The 19459-nt window shown below is 43.5% G+C and overlaps 2 protein-coding genes and 1 long non-coding RNA gene across 3 annotated transcripts; all 3 read left to right on the top strand.

Moving 5' to 3' along the window:
- The first annotated feature begins 7448 nt into the window (after positions 1 to 7448).
- Positions 7449 to 8308, top strand: LOC142899660 (uncharacterized). Its single transcript, XM_076043368.1, has one exon. It carries the CDS (start codon positions 7507 to 7509, stop codon positions 8116 to 8118), a length of 612 nt encoding a protein of 203 aa, XP_075899483.1. The 5' UTR covers positions 7449 to 7506; the 3' UTR covers positions 8119 to 8308.
- A 5256-nt stretch (positions 8309 to 13564) lies between these two features.
- Positions 13565 to 15950, top strand: misp3 (MISP family member 3). The gene is made up of 2 exons (XM_076043347.1): positions 13565 to 14975; positions 15853 to 15950. The coding sequence occupies exons 1-2, from the start codon at positions 13580 to 13582 to the stop codon at positions 15933 to 15935; spliced, it is 1479 nt and encodes a 492-aa protein (XP_075899462.1). The 5' UTR covers positions 13565 to 13579; the 3' UTR covers positions 15936 to 15950.
- A 979-nt stretch (positions 15951 to 16929) lies between these two features.
- LOC142899654 (uncharacterized) lies at positions 16930 to 18422 on the top strand. The gene is made up of 2 exons (XR_012928795.1): positions 16930 to 17761; positions 17806 to 18422. It is a non-coding gene; the product is annotated as an uncharacterized LOC142899654 (long non-coding RNA).
- Positions 18423 to 19459: the final 1037 nt, after the last annotated feature.

The following is a 19459-nucleotide window of genomic DNA, read 5'->3' as shown; positions in this document are numbered from 1 at the left end:
GGAATCTTGAATTTGCAGTGCAGACAGCAGGTGCTGCCGTCTCACCTCTGGCAGGGTTGTCTTAGTCTGACCAGACTGGGGATGACACTATGCAATTCTCAGAACCCTTTGTTACTGTGGTGCTGTGGGTGAACCGTCAACTGCAACAGTAGGATTTACTCACAATTTCCTTTGAAAATGAGATCAATGGAGGAAAGTGAGGAGATCTGTGTGTATTTGTTTGGTGTTGACGGGTATACACGCTCTATTGCATTGAAAGGAAAGAGCAGGAAGGGGCAGTGCATGCCCTTCAAATTGGTGAAAACACAGCATTGAACTTTTGATACAGGAGGTTTCCCGGAATATTTTCTGTGTTGCGAAAGAGGTTTGTGAACCTGCTATAAAAGTGTGGGTGATCTTCACCGAGGAAACTCATTCAGCTTCACACTGCGGCTACAGCTGTATTTTTGTTTCCTGTGACTGACTGCAATTTTGAGCAACATGTTTTTTACTACCGTTGCCTTCGCTGTCCTATGCTTGGTGTCAGGGAGCATTGCTGCTCCTCTAACTTGTGACGATGTGGTACGGCCTGCAATGCAGCCCGATCTCCCACGTTGGTATGGCTTGTGGACTCTGGTTGCAACCAGCACGAAAGTCGTTTCCTCCTTCTTTGGTATTGTATACAACGACAGCTTTACGTTGCATTACAACAACGCAACATTTCTGACGACCGAGCGGAGAGGTGATCATTGTTCTTCTACTCACTACAACGTCACATTGGAAGGAGCTCACTTTAACAACAGCATGGGATTTGTCACTGTCAGTGGGACCATCTTTGCAAACTCCTGCCCTGACTGCATATTGGTGAAGTTCATCACGCAATCATCTTATTTTCACCTAGAGCACTTGTGCCTGCTCAGCAGAAGAAGAGAGGTGAACCCTGAGGAGCTGCAAGAGTTCAAAACTCTGGTGTCATGTCTAAAATTTCCCAACTATATTGTGATGGATCCCTCCAAAGAACTTTGTCCACCCCCAGAAGGTTTTTACAGCTCTAACTAAGAATACAGCGGGGAACAGAACAGCCAGGAATTCTTTAGCGTTAATCATCTGTTGACAGAGTAAATTTTTAAAAAAAATTAATAATGTCAATATAAGCTGTTGTTAAGATTCCTCTGTGTGTATTCACACAATTGTCCACGTGCACTGCATCAGATAAAAAGCAGATGCTTGTCAAATAATGTGTCGGTGGTCATTAGGAGAAATGATATGTCCTGTATGTGTTCGTGACAGTGTGACTGGTACCATGAAGCAAAAGAGATTTTTTTTTTTTTTTTTTTTTTTACAATTCTTCCAGTTGAAATGGAAGTATTGAAGGGCAGCCAAACAAACCTGCTGCCTTCAAGCCTGAGCCATCTGCCCTACCTGGAGCAGAAACAGAGACAATGCTTCCCAAGCAATGGCAGCGAGGTGAGTGTGCCTTCCATGCGGGCCATTCGTTTCAACGGCCCATTCCAGTATCACTCCTTCAACATCTCTGTGGAAGGCGGTAGCTTCACCCACGATGGGACGCATTAGAGCAACCTGAGGACTGACTTCATCCGCACATCCTGTGGGGACTGCATGCAGATGCTGATGAACGTGGAATCGGGGAAGCGGATCCACCTCCTGTTCAGCTGGAGGAGCAGGAGCTGGAGGAGTTCAGGAGGCAGGCTGAGTGTCTGAAGATGCCCCCACCTCATGCGATGGATCCCACCAAGGAGCTCTGTCCACAGGAGGCGGTCGGAAATCCCTCTGCTCCAGCTGAGACCGAAACGCAGTGACAATGCACCTATGCATCTTTATTGTCTCTTTATTTCACCCATTTTCTTTGGTTAATGTAAATTCCCGCAGCAGCAAGTCTTACTTGACTTGCTCTCTCTCTCTTAATGTGTCAATCAGCATGCATACAAACTACACAAATAAAAGCTGTTCGGAAGTTCTTTTCATGTCATGAGGATTTATGTGCCTTTTGTCATAATTTCTAAAAGTGTTACGGCCGGCGCTCGCGCCAGAAGTAGGACCCTAAGATGTCAGGAGCAGGTGAAAAATGCAAAAAGTTTATTACAAAAACTAACTGAAAAAAGCACAAGGTGTAAAGTACACCACAAAACACAGGAGGCAGAAGGTCACAAGGGGCTGGCTAAGAAACAGTTAAAAGAAATGGTCAAAAGTAACAACTATAACCCCGACTAATTAGAAATGGCATGGCGAAGTTCCGCCCAGGACATCAAATAGGGAACGGCAAACAAAATGAACTATCAGCAGCACCGGCAGTTGAGTGAACATGACAAATAATGTTAATAAATAAATAAATAGATAAATAAATAAATAGAAACATTTCCAAAGGTCAATCTTTTGTTGCTATATCACAGAATCTTGGATTATCATTGAGCTGTTCCTCAAGCTGCTGCTGATTTTCAGTGCAATTTGTACAGTTGTGATGAAAATAGAAAGTGGTTGTCACAGGCTGCCCTGCAGAGGCAAAGAACAGGATGAAAGTAGCTTGATGGCTGTGGATAATGTCTGCGGCTGAAGAGATTGGTGTGGATGCTGCTGTCAAATGGCAATTTTCACATCATATTTGAACAGCAGTGCTTTGCTTGGTGCCATTAAAATTTTGACTTCACTTGGCTTTGACACAAGCTTAGTTGATCACCGTGGTGTACTGGCACCACAGTGATCAATTAAGCCACTGATGTAAGCTACAGCTAACTGCCTAAATAGGCAGGAACAAATCTGATTGACACGCCAGGTATTTTCCCCCCAAACTTTTTCAAAAAGATCTCTCCAAACGTTTTTACTGACGTACACATCACATGAAAAAAATTAACAGGTCTCTAAAATGTTTCATTTGGTGAGTCACATTTAATAGGACTCACAAATAACCATTTAGAATGAAAGAAAACTGAGGATTTCAGACCAAGTCTGGAATCTCTTGAAAAATACAATAAAACATCCATTTAAATGAAGCAAGTAATGGTCCTGCTTACATTCCTCAGCTTTACTGTTCCTTCAGCTTGGTTTAAATGGTCTAGAAGCTTGATGCGAAAATAATGTAAACTCATTTATATTAATGCCTCCTTTTTGCAGCAGGCATCACGTTCGGTAAATGTAGTTTACACTGAGAGCCAGTGTTTCCAAATAAGAAAACACTGCCGGACAATGTTCGATCGCAGTTCAGAGACCTCATTGATCTCGACAGTCCATCATTTCACAATAAGAGAAACCACAAGTGCAATCTGAACTATGCTCTCTGGGCTTTCCACAATTGTGAACTTTCTAAATTTCTAAATCTAGTCTTCTCACATAAAAAGGAGTAAAGTTAGATTGAACAACATAAACTAAACTGAAAACTAGTGGCTAGCAGCTTATTCTTCTACTTCCCTACTGGTGGACATAGAAATGTCTCCTGTGTGCCCTCTCCTCCTCCTCCTCTTTCTCAGTTCAGCGTGCAGGAGCCGTGCAGCTCCTCCGACCTGTGAACAGTTGATCCGGCCTCTGGACCAACTTGATCCTCATCGTTTGGAAGGCACATGGGCTTTAGTGGCAGGCAGTATCAGCCACCTTCCATTCATGGAATATTTCAGAAGCAGAGACAGCGGCGCAACCAGCTTCAGCACCAACCAAACCGGCATCACGATGATGCGCAGCATGAGCTTGAACGACCAGTGCAACTACATGTCCATCAACATCTCCCTGGAGGGCAGCAGTTTCTCCTTCAGAGACGACGACGTCAACGCCACCTTCACGCGGGCGCCGTGCCGCGACTGCATTCTGATGAGCTTCAACATACAATCGGGAAAGCGGATCCACTTGTACCTGTACAGCAGGAGGAGGCAGCTGGAGGAGCAGGAGCTGGAGGAGTTCAGGAGGCAGGCTGAGTGTCTGAAGATGCCCCCACCTCATGTGATGGATCCCACCAAGGAGCTCTGTCTACAGGAGGCGGTCGGAAATCCCTCTGCTCCAGCTGAGACCGAAACGCAGTGACAATGCACCTATGCATCTTTATTGTCTCTTTATTTCACCCATTTTCTCTGGTTAATGTAAATTCCCGCAGCAGCAAGTCTTACTTGACTTGCTCTCTCTCTCTTAATGTGTCAATCAGCATGCATACAAACTACACAAATAAAGCTGTTGGAAAGTTCTTTTCATGTCATGAGGATTTATGTGCCTTTTGTCATAATTTCTAAAAGTGTTACGGCCGGTGCTCGCGCCAGAAGTAGGACCTTAAAGCGAAAATGTCAGGAGCAGGTGAAAAATGCAAAAAGTTTATTACAAAAACTAACTGGAAAAAACACAAGGGGAAAAGTACAACACAATGCCCCCCACCTGTCCTCAGAGACGATAAGAAAGTGACTGGTCGTCCATGTGTCAGGCATTGGTGATTGTTTAACGGCTGGTCCATGGTGTTCAGAGAAAAATACAATCTTAAGAAATGGAAAGCCTCACGTTTTTTTTTTTTTTTTTGACTGTGCCACAAAATATTGTGCTGCAGAATTTTTTTTTTTTTTAAATCAACAGTTTTATTAAGTGCATATGAAGATCTGCCTGCAAAGAATGCTGTTCAATGTGGACGACACATGAAGGAAGTTTGCTTAATTTTGAATCGTTTGTTGTCACTGACGTTCTTGTTGTTGTGATCCGTCAGTGCGTCAGTGTCTTCATCACCACTTGCTTCATCATACTACCGTCAGTGCCTTGACTGTTACGTTCACTGTTCTGTCTAGTTGCTATTTCTTCCGAGTTCTTCCTCTCTTCCCCACCTACCATCCCCTTGTTGCTCCATCCCCCGGTCCTGTTTATTCATTAATAAATAAACAACATTCATGCATTGCAACACAGTGGTGCAGCTTGATGTTGAAACTCTTGGAACCTTTGCCTCCAGTTTAAATTTCACATACTGATCTCCACAGTGGTCAAATTTGACATTTTTCCAACTTTGAACGGTAGCCAAGGTAATACCACTTCCACTTATACACACACATTGGTTACATTAAGAGGAGGCCACATCTCATAGGTCTACATGGGTCTAGTATAAATATCCATCCATCACCTGCAGTTGGTCCACAATGCTGCTGCCTGCTATGACCTGGAAAAAGTAAAGGGATCACATTACCCCCGTGCCATGCTGCCTTCAAGTCCACTTTAGATTATATTCTTATATTCCATAGCTGATTTTTAAAGCAATCCCTTCCTATACCTCTGAGCTGCTAAGCATTCCCCCACAGGCTCAACCATGATGTGCCTAAACCGAGGTTAAAAGCTAGAGGTGGTCAGGCATTTCTTTGCAGTTCAGCTCCAAAGTATTAGACATGGCCCATCAGTTGCCAATTCTGTTGCCCGTTCATCCAGTCGTTGATGAAGACCTCTGCTGTTTTCTAGGATTTGTAGCAGATGGATATTCAACCAGTCTGTCTAACCCTCATGAAAAATTCGAACATTAGGGGCCGTATTTTGTTTTTCCATAATAAAAAAAAATTTTCTGCACACAAACACATTCATTCATTCATTCATTTTCCATACCTGCTTAGTCCCGAGGTCAGGGTCACGGGGGTCTGCTGGAGCCTATCCCAGCTGTCTTAGGGCGAAGGCAGACAAACACAGTGTGCTTAAATTTGTTTCAAAATCTGAAATCTGCCATAGTATTAAGATCTGACGAATTTTCCAGCATCAAGAGTTTCATAATCTTACTTTGTGACAGCAAGACATTTTGATGAAGTGCTAGTAGGTAGACAGACCGCCAGACACCGTTAATATTTAACTTGGTGCTCAAACAAAATCTTTCCACATATCACAATTACAAAATTTCGTCAATAATTCAGGGAACTTTGTGGGTGGCAGAATTTAAAGTTTGAGGTCAACTATAAAGCTCGGCAGGCCGAGGAGCAGTTTCCAAAGCGAGACCTGCAATTGTTTTATACAGAAACATGTTTGCCTTGAGTGCTGCTCTTCTTCTTTGCTCCCTGGCCATGAGCCAGTCAGCCCCTCTGCCCTGCGACGACCTGATACGGCCCTCAGATCGGGTGGATGTCCATCATTTGCTGGGCAAATGGGTGATGGTTGCAGGCAGCCTGAGCAATGGGACGTTCGAAGAGAGGTTCAAACAGAGAGACACAGCCACCATCATCTTTGCAAACGACACAACTGGCCTTTCCATTCGCCGTCATTTTGGTTTTGGAGACATCTGTCGGACCATCAACTCCAACGTCACGCTGAACGGCAGCAGCATCACTTTTGACAACTTCAACAGCACCATTACCTTCCTGAGGTCGTCTTGCACAGACTGTCTAGTGGCGCACTTCGACATCGGCTCGAACAGCATCCAGCGCATGTACCTGTTCAGCCGAGGAAGGGAGGTCAAGCCGGAGGAAGTTGAAGAATTCACTGCTCAGTCCGACTGTCTTGACTTGTTTCCTCCAATCATGATGGATCCAACTAAAGAGCTCTGTCCACTCTCAGAGTGAACAGAAGGAAAAATTGAGCCACGGACGGAAGAATCGAGCCATAGCAAAGGATGACTTGAACATTAATTGCCAGGAAAGATGCAAATGTTGTTCATGTTATTCAACTATTTTGCAATGGCTTCTAGTTACTGAGGACAATGTATAAGATGATCCGAAACATGATTTCGAAAAATGATGATGTGTCAACAGACATAAAGCGTAGCACCTGGAAAATGGAGATTGTTAAATCAGCACTGTTCTATAAATTCTGTGTCGGTACCTTTATGATGCTGAAATAAAATAATATGATAGAAATAATAGAATATAAATAAAACAAATATATGACTAAAACATAATTGGCTCATATTCATTTTGTTGGTGTGTCAACAAATTAATTGGAACTATGTTCAATGTATTATTTAAAGTCATAAAAAGTGTGTGTGTGTGAATTTGTGATCATTGCCATTAGGGTGTTTTTATTTTCTGTGTCCAGCTGCCCTGGGCCATGACAATTCTAAAACAGCACAATACTGAAAACCTAGCTATTCAGACTATCAAAATAATTTGGACCAGATTTTCTACTAGAATTATTATTAAACTAGGACAGACGGTGCACTTCAAGGCTTTAGATACGGTCGAAACTTTCCTTCCTACCTTTTTTTGAAGTGCAATTGCGGGTGAATGACGATGTTTCGTCAATGTGCTTCATTTTTGTTGACAGTGTGGGAGTTGTTTATTTATTTTTACAAAATTTACACATCCAAGTGGACTCTGAGCCTCGGGGTTTTTTCCTGTTGTGAAATAAGGGGGTGACCATTAACAAGAAAAAAACATTCAGCTTGATTAAATCTGTCACAATTCCACCGTAAAGATCAACATGTTTAATGTGTCAATCCAGTGTTGATCTGAATTTCCTTTATTGCGTAACTTCTCATACGTCCCATTGGACTCTGAACCTTCCTGTTGCCATAAAACTGGACAGGCCGCCTAAACCACCTTCACACTTGGCTACTAGTTAGCTTGGAAGGTCGGAGTTAAACATTGAATGATGATTTCCTCCAGTCTGATGTTTGCTGCCTATGCCACCATTCTGCTCTGCTTTGTGGGCGTGAGCCAATCAGCTCCTCCAGTCTGTGAAAAACTCGTCCGACCACTAGATCAAGTGGACCTGCATCATTTGGAGGGTGGATTGGCCTTCGTCGCAGGTAGCATCAACAACACGCTAATCATGGAAGCCTTGAAGCAAAGAGGCAGCATCGCTGCTTATTTCTCCAACTCCAGTGAAACAAACCTCTCCTACACCCAAGTCAATCGCATCGCTGAGCAGTGCCAACTAAGGTCCTATAACATCTCATTCCAAGGCAGCACCTTCACCCTCGAAGGGAATAACCGCTTTCAGTTCAACGGCTCCTTCCTCTACACATCCTGTCCGGACTGTGCTGTGATGCGGTGGGTTGTGAAGTCAACCAGGAGGCAGACAGTGGACCTGTACCTTCTGAGTCGTAGGAGGAGGCTGGAGCGAGAGGAGATGGAAGAGTTCAAGGCTCAGGTGAACTGTCTGCAGCTGCCTCCACCAGTTGTGATGGATCCTTCCGAGGAGCTCTGTCCAGAACACCATCAGCAGAAATATACCAACAGCACCAGCAGCTCAGTTTGAAGAGATGCCAGAAAAACTATGAAAAATGTTGGACTTGGTGAAAAGTATAACGTTTAAGTGCTTTTTTTGACTGCATCACAGTAATACAACTCTCTTGATAGATTGAAGACTGTCTGTATGTATTTATGTGGAATACTGAATATCCTCAAACGTTCTGATTTCTGAAAAGGAAATAAAATGAAGGAAATTATTTTATGTCATAAATCGAAATGTTTTACACGAGCCATACATTCTGAAATATAGAGCAAGGTATGCTGGAATTTATTTAGTTTTTTTGTTTTGTTTTGTTTTGTTTTGTTTTGGTTTGGTTTGGTTTGGGTTTTTTGCTGTGTTTATGTTTGTTTTTCAAAATATATTCAGTGCATATTTTATGTCCACATAAATCAGAACCCTCTCCAATCAAATGTTATTTAGAGTAAAAAATAAAAGGCCTTAATGTCCTCACAGCCTTTGTTTCACCAGAGATTTGTGATGACTAAATCAGAGCCTGTTTCTCTGTAATTCGCCTCCATCCCTCCAGTACATTCTTCATCCACTGGCACAGTTTAATAGTTAACGTGTGTGTGCTAGCTAATTGGATTAGCGCTATACATTTCAAATCCACCACCGTGGGGTAAGCCTCGAGCGCGCGTCTACGTGCATGCACATAGGCACATTGCTCTGTGTTATTTATCGGTGAGCATGCTACGCAGATGTGGGCGTTGAGCAAATGGTGTCGTGCGAGTACTTTGTGGCCACATGGGAGGAGAAACAGGCAGCAAGGCTGTCAAGAGCCCAGAGACAACACTTTCCCCCTGCGTCAAGAAACAGCAGTCTGTCTTTCATGTGGAGGTCAGGAGGACATCGTTGAGGCGTTTAGCTCACAGGTGCGTGCAACTCTTTATTGCATTCTTGACTTGTTGCTGACTGAGACACCCATTGTGTCTCAGTCAAGTAAGTGATCGTTGTAATTAAACGAGAGGGGAAAAAAACGCTTATGCCTATACAACCTGTAAGTATTTCAAAGTCAGTAAATGCAAAATGTGCAGAGAATTCTCTTAGCGGTCATTAATTCGGAAGTGTGTATTTAAATTTCTTTGCATGTTTGATGAACAGCTTCAAATAATCAGACACACTTTAAAGGCCCCATCGTGGATACTTTCTGTTTTTTTGGTTGTTTTTTTTTAATGATGACCATGAATTTCCTGTTCCTTTGATAAAGGCAGCCCTCGTTCTTAATAATGAGCAAAACAACTGCTTTGTTATGTAAAATAGTTTAAATCTGCAATCACCTGCTGTATTACCAACCCAGTGCAAGATTAAAAAGAGAACTTTAGGACCTCTGCTTTTGTATTTTGTATCATAAAAAGGGACGAGCAGCATTTTGTCTGCAAGAAAGCAATGTTGTTGGATTGCACAAGCGAATGTGCAAGTACATGGCATAGACGGCTCGTTAGGAGCAGTCTCTGAAAAATCGCTTCAATTAAAGGGCCACAATATGAAAGGGGCATTGTTTCAGCATTGTGGCCTTGCAGGTTTATCGTATTAACTGAATTAGCACCATTTGTTTTCATCATGGTTTGAGCGCTGTTAGACTGCTGTGAAGAAACGCATACCACAGTACACAACACAGCCACTAACAATTGCAGCAGTAAATTATTAACCATTGATGAAAGACTTGCGCCAATGCTCCGATTTAGCACCAGTTGTTACACTAAGGAGCCTCACAGGAGTTAGGGGGCGTAGGTGAGCACCCTGACAGCAGTGAGATGAGTTGTTCTGTCCTCGGTTATTACTTCCAAAAACCATTCCATCCTTGGTGACTTCAAAGAGTCCATTTTCTGTCCAAAAGACAATCTGGCGAGACATTGCAGGTGCGGCATTGGCACTACGACTAAGGTAAGTTAATGGGAACTTTGCTTTCCAAGGTCTGGTTTGTCAGCCTCCTGTGCAAGTTTTATTGGCACAGTTTCTTTTCCACAAAACAGACTTTAAAAGAGAGCACAGCATCCTGACAAGGGCCTTCCTGTCCATGTCTCTGCAGTCCAGAGAAATACAAGCATGGACTAAATGGAAATACATAAAGAGGCCATAAGCTACTTTCATCATTTTCAGACATAAGGAAATAAAAAAGAATTGGTTCTAGTGGTGTTTTCAATCTGAGGTAGAGCGTCACATCACTGATGTACCCTGTTGTACACATAGCTGCTTCAACCATTTAAGTGTGTGTGAATGTCCACCTCCACAACCCCACCCATCAGAACAGTTGTCCCACCACCCTTTTAAATAGCGAGACACCACCGCCCCTTTTTGGGAAACGAGCCAAGGCATAAGATGGGATGAAATGTTGAGGCAGAGGACTTCTTCTGGAGGAGGAAACAATTTTAGAAACACATTTTAGGTGATGTTTCCATTTCCAGGCCGTTCAATTCAAAATTCATATGCCTGCAGCATCATATGCTTACATCATTACATGCTGGCTCAGTTGGTGTTAGCATATGAGACCAGGGAGGGGGCAGGGCGACGGAAATGAGAGAAGGATGAGGAGGTGGGGATCAGCTGAGCTCCCAAGTGCTGGCAAAAATCACTTAAAGCAACTTTAATTACCAATGAGATAATGACGTACAAATTCCAGCTGTAGTCCTCAATATTGTTTTAGTCCTAAAAAGGTTAAGTGAGATGGTGTGACACTGATGTAATGCAATACTTATTTTTTTAAAATATGACTCTTTATATAAAAAAGATTAATAGTAGATTCATTTACTATTTATTCCTGAATGTGTAAGTGAATTTTGAGTCTTAGCTGTTTTGATTCTGTGGCTGAAATCTCTAAAGGTACCGCATGCATAATTCCAAAGTATCAGTCGAAGTTTTGATTCATTAAGACAGAGATTACCGTGCCAGCTATCTCATTAACGCTCCCACAGCTAGTGTATATTTCATTATGGGGAATGAAAGTCAGTTGTATGAGCTGTTTTATCATCACATGGCACTAAGGAGAGCAAACAAGCCGTGTGATCTTAAGTATATGTATTAAAAATGTGAGGATTGCAATATTTTTATGTTTGACTGCAACACAAAAATAGCAAAAACAAACAAGCTTTATTAAAAATTTATCACAAAAATTGTCTTGACTCTGACCTCCTTTCTTATGATCTTATAATACTAATACGACTCCCTGGTAGGCCGTGTTTTTCCTTCACAGTGCCTTCAAACTCTGTCAGTATTATGGTTGCTGGGTTCCCTATTTGTTCTGCCATGTCGTGCTGTCAGTCCCTATTATCTCTGCATGAAGGAGGGATTAGAGTAGCTATCTGTCTTTTAAATGTGCCCCTTCCATCCAAGGTAATCAGATTGTCAACCCGCGGTGCATTCATCGTCATTAGCCTTAACCGTTCCTGTGTTTGAGTGCTGTCATGTTGGTTTGGCAACAGTCACATATCTTGTGTGTGTAACATTATATTTGAATGTGAAAAAAAAAAATGAGTGACAGTTATGAAAAGGTAATACAGAACGTTAAAGGCCAAATACTATGCCAATTTTCAGATCTGTATTGCACTCAAGGATCACCTGACAGGATAACTAGCCTCATCATTTCCAGCCATCCTCAGTTTTTGAAAAAAAATAAAAAATTGGTGGTTTCTTCCAAAGTCTGGATTAGGGGAAAAGCAAGAGGCCAGTGAAACACCTGGCAGGGGGTGCAGTCACTGACCTGGGAGAGGGGTCAGTGAACCTATAGGAGCCATTTATTTAATCACAACTTGAACAAGCAGGAGAAGTAAAGCAGAGTCAGATTCCTTGAAAGGTTAGCGTTAGCTTCAGATCAACCTGAGGGTCCTAACAAGTAGAGGTTAACAAGTAGTAGTATTTGTGTGTGTGCGCGCGCACGCGCATGTGTGTCTATGTGAGAGAGAGAGAGCGAAAGAGAGAGAGGAGAGGGAGGGAGCGTTCCCTAGCCTTTAAGCTGATTAAAGAAAAGTCTGCTCAGCAAAAAAGTGCAGAATGCACAGTGGAGCAGAGACGCTCAGACTCTTGCTGCCAAACTATCCAATGAAAAGAGCACCTCGATTTTGTTCATTAATTAAGTGGAGACAGAAGTGAACTTTAAATTCTTGCCCACTCTCAGCAACAATACACAATTCTCCCCACAACACTAAAGTAGTCGATAAAAGGTATGAAATGTCAAAAGCTATTGTGCTAAACAGTACAAACTGAAAATGGCCTCTGTCTGAAGATGATGAAAGACGAGTCTGCATTTGTCATTACCTTTATATCAAAATGTGAGGTCATATACATCTTGGTGTATCTCAACAGACTGAATAAGATAAGAAACGGTCCTACACGAGTTCTCACAATATGGTGGTTTAATCTTTTTATTAGAGTAAATTTCTTTGCATGTTTTTACAAACTCTTTTTTTCTTTGTTCTCCACTTTTACTCACACAGGCTTAATGACTGGAAGCGGGCTTTAAATCACCACAGTATGTCAATATGGCATGGAGTTTCGCGGCCCCTCGGCCTAAAGTCTCACCACTAAATTTAGGGGAAAAGCTGAAGTGGATGCAATAATGAGCCACAGTTGCCCTCTGCTGCACAAACAGGCTCCCAGGGCGGAGCCTGAAGAGGACGTAGACGTCCCCGAGCCTGCTATTGAAGATGAAATGCTGCCTGAGAACAAAGTCCTCTCAAGAAGTGAAACAGCTGATGCAACGAAACTGGAAAATCAAGAATCAACAAGAATTCAAGAGAAGGTGACAGAATTGGAGCAAGTTGCCAAACTATCAGGAGAATTAAAGACATGGGATGAATTCAATGATATGCAAGAAGATGCTTCCCTGCCTCCTGTACTTCCCAGTGATTTAGTGAGGGAGGAATGCTTTGAGGGCTTTTCCAGCCTGCAGGGGGAAGGAACAGAGTGGATCAGTAACGATGAGATTATCTCTGACCGTGCAGAAAATGGAAATGTCACTTTTTCAGATTCACAAAACACTGAGCAACAAGAGGAGAGACTTGAGCAAGATGTAGACCCACCAGAAGATATGGCAGGTGAGGATATGGCTGCTGATGAAAACATCATAGAGCTGAGCTCCATCTCAATCCTTGAGGAAGAGATTAATAAATCAAGAGCTGCATCTGTTGGAATAAATTCAACTCATAAATTCAACAGCTTAAATGTGTGTGCTGCATGCTCTCCCCCGTTTGCTGATGAAAGTGAGGTGGAAGAGGAAGTGAGCAGAGGAATTATGCCTTGTCTCCAGCAGTTTTCTACACGGACTGTCCTAAAAGAGCACGTTCAGCTGCCCTTTCTCACCAATGTCTCTGTCCTCTCTAAGACGACGTCAACGCTGCCTGAAGTACCCTTGAACAAACAGCAGAATGAGCTGTTGAGACGAAGCCAAAGTGAGCTTGTCCCGAGGGGGGAGGACCAGGAAGCGGCACAACAGGTGCATGACCAAGACTGTCAACCTTTGTCTACCGTTGCCATGGAGCCGTTCAATTGGGGTGGAGCGACGTTTTATGACTCTAGTTGTGGTGCGGCCTTTGAAGAAAGCCACAGCAGGGCGGGGAAAAGGACAGAGGTAGAAAGCAAGCAAACAGGTGAGGAGGAAAAGCAGAGCAGGACCGCACCTGGAGAGAACAAGGTGACTTTACGACAGCACAGCGGAGGAGACCTAAAACTTCTGATCGAAAAGCCGAAGCTTGAGAGGGACAAACACAAATCTGTGCTGTCAAAGAAAAAAAGGAGGATGGAGAGCGACTCATCTGACAGCAGCCTGAGCGACAGCGGAGTCTCCGCAGACTCTTCCCAAAGCAGCTCTGTAGAAAGCAAGACCACGGTCGTCGCTGCACCCAAGGAGACTCCAATTGAGAGGGAGATCCGACGGTCTGTAGAGCGCGAACACAGCTTGAGAAGGTCAAGGGGGCTCCCAAATGTCACCCCGCCCGAGTATGTGGATATTCCGCTGAGGAATGCCGTCCTCCTCCAGTCGGCGGCGACTTACGCGGACAAGAGTCAGGGCAAAGACAGGCAGTTTGTGGGCAACAAGATGTTTCAAGAGATCCACGGGGAGGTCAAGAGGGAAAAAGACCTGGTGGACAGTGGGAAAGTCCTAGGCTTCTACGAAAAAGGTTCAGCGAATCAGCTCAAAGAGAGGAAACAGCTTTTTGAAGCCTTCCAGACACCCAGAGAATATAAAAAAAGGGCTTCTGCCACCTACAACGTCTCCACCTTTGACAACCTGAGCGGTATGTCGTTGCATGCGTCAGAACCAAGCGCTTCGTATGTCACGAAGAGCCATTGGCAAAGCCAAAGCTCGCCAAGAGGAGATTATTCGACCGATCTGATATCTCTGGGATCGGGCTCCTTGGACACAGTCGACACCCAGGTCATCGTCCACGAGAGCCAGCAAAGAGTCCCGGCACGGAAGTCCTACCACACCAAGACAAAGACCCAGTCCATCACTGTGGTGGACTCTGGAAGACCTGAGAAATCCTCCAAGAAAGTCAGACGTCGTAGGGTCCGAGCCAGTAAGCATAGGAAGGAGGTCAAAGAGTCTGAAGTGTCAGCCAAGGAGAACCCCTTCTTCAAGCTGCGCTCCACTGCCACTGTAGTCAAAGTGGAGCAGGACATCCGTGAGGCTCAGGAGAGGGAGAGGGAGCTGCGCAAGCAGAGGATCAGCTTGTACTCGGGCAAGGAGGGTGCACTCAGGGCCTGTTCAGAAGGAGGGGTGCGAGTGACGTCGGCCGCCAAAGAGGAAGCAAGGCCAGAGCTCTCTTCATCTTCATCTTCATCTTCATCATCCTCTTCCGACAGCGACTCATCGAGTGATCGGGCTGGATCCGCCCTGAGCCCGAGGAGAATCACCGGACCCCCAGCAGGTGAGTGATGCAAGACATTGAATTGACCTCCACATGTGTGCAAACTGGGTGGCAGTGGGTCGTGTGCTTGCTGGGCTGTGTGTATGCATGGATTTTTTTTACCAGTCAAATGCCAGTGAAGTTTTTAACCGAGGACATTAATTTATTAGTTTCATGGTCAGTGAAAAAGCTTGTCCAGCTGTAGTCTGTCATTAAAAAAAAGACAACTGACATCATATTACATGTTCAGAACTGTACAATATCCAAAGGCATCCAGCAGGGTAAAAAGGTGGAAAAAATTACCCCGACCTCAACAACTTTGAGTCAGCAGTAAATGTTTGTGGATGAAAAAAATAATGTGAGAGGAGGCAACCTTTTCTAAGATCCTCACAGGATTGACAGTAAACCTGCAGAGTGACAAAGTGACAATGTAAAATACAGCCTGCTGGATGCTGATACAGGAGTATTTGTTTGATTCATGTCCAGTAACTGATGGACATGGAGTGGTTTGCGGCTCAAAGCGTGACAACTTCACTGTAGACACACGGCAAGCTAAAAACTGCAGGTCAAAGTGACCAGGGTGTGTCACTGGGATCTGAACAGCCGTTACTCACAGCTGGGAAATGTGCTGTCCCGTTTTTTCTTTTTTTTTTTTCTTACAGTTTTATAACCTTTACATAACCTTTTTAATGACTCCTCCTCTCTGCATCCTTCATGTATTTTAATCCACTATGTTTCTCTCTCTTAGTTCCTTCTACAGTCCTTCCTCTCAGCTCTTGTTTTTTGTTGTTCTTGCTTTTTTAATGATATGATATGAGGAGGCTCAGTTGCAGCACAAAGCATTTCCGACTCATTGCTCAGCCTGCGCTCATCTATTGTTCTTTATACTCTCCTGCAGCTCGCCACTCAGTTGGCAAGTTCGTGTGGCCTCCAACACAGGTGGATGTAGAGAAGGCTAACCAGCCAGAAGTAAGTCAATAATGTCTCCTGTAGCGTTAGGACTTTACATGGACCTTCATGACGGGAGAATATCTGTAGCGTTCATTTTGCATTTCACACAATCAGTATAAACATGGACCTGCATGGTCAGCTGAATACAGCTAAGAATACATCAAGCTCAGCTATTGTCAAGTTTCTCATGAATAACAACTGCACCTAAATGAGACTAAAGATCCAGACACAAACTACAATGTTGCTTTGGGGGTGGCGGCTGTGCCGAGTGTCTAGCAAGGCAGCGTGAACATGAACGCATGTTTATGCTTTGCTGGATATCCAGGGACCATGTCAGCGTCTCTCTCTCTTTCACACCAAATGTGGGGCACTAACATCAGATAAGGCACTGAACACACAGTAAGGAGCTTATCTTTGCAGATAAGGGCAGAAGACGAACAGCCCTGAGACATAGAGAGGGACAGACCCTGAGTTTTGGCCGTGTGGGCGGGAGTGCCTGCGTGTGAAGCCAATAGCAGAACAAGAAGAAAGTCAGTTGGAAAATTCCGCTGATTTCCGTTACCTGCCTCGTGGGTCTGGCATCTCTTTGAAATTGATCTGTGATTAGAGCGAAGCGCTGCTCTGTGGCTTCAGCTTTTAGTTCATTCATCATTGGCACTAATACGCCGGGTCTTAGCAGCAACGGCTCAGTTTGATGTGAGAATTAGGAGCGTTCTGATCTACCTTACTCCTCTCTGCCTCACGCAGTTCTCGCCCCTTCCATTGGCCGCTAATCCGTTGTCTTCTCTGACATGATTCCTGATTACCAAACAGGAATAAATGGAGGATTTGAGAGCAAATTAGCCTCATTTATTGACTTAGTTGTACTGAACATGGCTCTGCCTCGCAGACACATACCAGAGATGCAAACCTTTTCATCGAGTGGCTCCTTAGTGCCTGGTTCACATCAGCTGATGTTTCCTGTCTGTAATTTTCTTGTAAGAACTTTCAGTTCACCTCTAACTCCTTGCATACGCTTTTTCTCTTTTTCCACCCCAACCACGTCTTTAAGCAGACAAGGTCCACTAGAAAGTCAACCACAACGGTGGAACGCTGGGAGAATGACCTGGACAGCAGCCACAGCGAAGACAGTGACTGAGGAGACAAAAACAAGAGGGAAGTGGAGAAATTGGAAGGAAAAATGGAGAGCGTAAAGAAAAACATAGCAGAAAAATCAAAGGAATTGTACGTAGCAGTGTCAAAGAGGAGAGAGTGAATATAAAGAGAAAAAAGGGTCAGGGATTGGGGCTGCAAGAGGGGTAGGGAGGATTGGGAGCAGGGAATAGGATTGGTGGCAGACTGGAAACCTTGCGGTCTGCTGCTTCAACCAGGAGGCGCAGGGAGAGGAAGGTACTTAGGAGTGGATAAACAATTTGCCTCTTTTGCTTGCTGGAGAGCCCAGAAACCAGTATATGTATGTAAAGGCAAAACAAATCATGACACCTCTTCACCAGAGGAATGAAAAAAAAGATGATTATAAAAAACCTTATCGACCCGTGTTGACTTCTTATGTAATTATACTGACAGTGAAAACAGTAGGCTGCAAAGTCACGTGTCAATTTAACTCCAATGCGTTAGTGATTCAACTGATACGACTTTATGACACTTTTACATAATCACTTTGAATAATCATGCTGCACATTCCTTTTTGCAGAGCTCAGAAAGTTCAGATTTTATTGACACTGTTTAGAGTTATTGATTAACTGTGTTGAAGGGTGATAGAGGGTAGAATGTCTTAGGTTGCGTCGTGATAAAAACGTCTCTTCTGATACAGATGCAGATATAGAGGCGACCTAAAGTCTGTTGTATGATTGAAAGTATTTATGCAGGCAAAAAATAATTAGTTGCATCAGAGAGAGAGAATTTTACTAAGCAACGTTTAGCAATGTTTATTGCTAAGGAGTTCCCAATAAACATTACTTTATTTATTCCTGACTCAACAGTAGTGAACGATGGATTCCACCTTCCTTGGAAAAGCTCATCTAGAACACAGGTTTACATTTTCAAAAGTTGCTGGTGTTGTCACTTGGAACAAAGCTGCATTCCGTTCCTAGTTAGCTGCCATCTTGTACCACCATTTTTCTTAAGGAGGCCCTGAATTTGAAACATGCTGTTTGGCGGGTTTCCTTAAACATTTTACACACACTGGACCCTTAAGGATGACCTTGTGTTTGTTTATATCACACTCATAATGGAAAAAAAAAATGTTTTCCTCCAGTATTATGACAGCCCAATGAATGTCTAATCTTAATATATCTCTCATGACTTTATGATTTTTGTTATAATCCATCAATTGAGTTGCTGTGGACTCTGTATTCGCTGCGTGATCAATGTATTATTGCTCTATTTTTTTTCTTTTTTGTGTTATAATTTTTCTATTATCATGTCCCCTGAGAATCACCTTGTTTCAGATATTTCTTTTTGTCGAAAACATGATTGTATTAATACCAGCTTGTCAATAAAGATTGAAAAAAAATATGTATATGTATATGATTCTGTAGCATGAGGATATTCAAACTAAACATGCCCGATTTCAAGTCCAGGTTATGTTGTCCGCAGTACCAAAGGCTACACACATCATATGTCTAGCGGTGGAAAAGAAACAACCCCCAAGCCGTAAAAAAATGTTATGTTAGATTAACCTTTGGAAGGGTGTGTGTGTTTGTGTGTGTGTGCGTGTGTGTGTGTGTGTGTGTGTGTGTGTGTGTGTGTGTGTGCGTGCGTGTGCGCGCGCATGTGCAGAGGTGAGGTCAGCAGCCCACATGTGTGATTATCTTCCACTCTAGCGAGACATGGTGACATTGACCATCATTTGGTCTCTGGTGCAGCAACTTAAGTGCACAAAATTATTAATAAGCTTCATTCCTGCTGTCAGTGTGAAGCTTCTCTCATGCCGCCACATTAAAGGCAGCAGGGCAAGGCCAAGGTGCACCTGTAGTGTAAGGAGTTTCAGCTAGCAGGGAGAGTGACACTAAAAAGGGCCTTATGATCAAAGCGTGACTCTTAATGTCTCTCTGCTTCACTTTATAAATTCATATCATTTGACTAAAAGCACAAAGATTCGTTTGTTTCCTTAAACATGTCACCCCGTCCAAACAGAGCGAAAGCGAACTCTTCCAACAGAGGTCTCATTTTTTTCCCTTCAATTTAATCTCTCCGCCTGTGTGATCATTTTGTTGTTTCAATGTGCGGCAACACATAACTGTGCACTTTGCTCCATCGCCTGCTGAGCTCTGGGATCATTTCAATCATACTTCATTATCTGCGTCTTCCAAAGTCCTGCTGGCAGAGAGTTATCAGATCGTCAGAGGAATCAGCGACTGCTGCATAACTGCATAGTGCCCCTTTGTTAAGAACATATGATGGGTAGTGATAAGTTGCGTGTGTGTGTGTGTGAGCGTGTGTGTGCGTGTGTGTGTGTGTGTGGGGGAGATACACATTGTGGCAGTCAGCAAACCTTTGGCTCATTTCAATTTTTTTCCTTATGAACATTCTGACAAACACAATGCTGCTGC

Source organism: Nelusetta ayraudi, unplaced genomic scaffold (genome assembly GCF_046127955.1).
Source record: "Nelusetta ayraudi isolate G7.1 ecotype Tasmania unplaced genomic scaffold, CSIRO-AGI_Nayr_v1 ptg000004l, whole genome shotgun sequence".
NCBI classification, from domain to species: Eukaryota; Metazoa; Chordata; class Actinopteri; order Tetraodontiformes; family Monacanthidae; genus Nelusetta; species Nelusetta ayraudi.
This window is presented reverse-complemented; position numbering and strand designations above follow the sequence as displayed.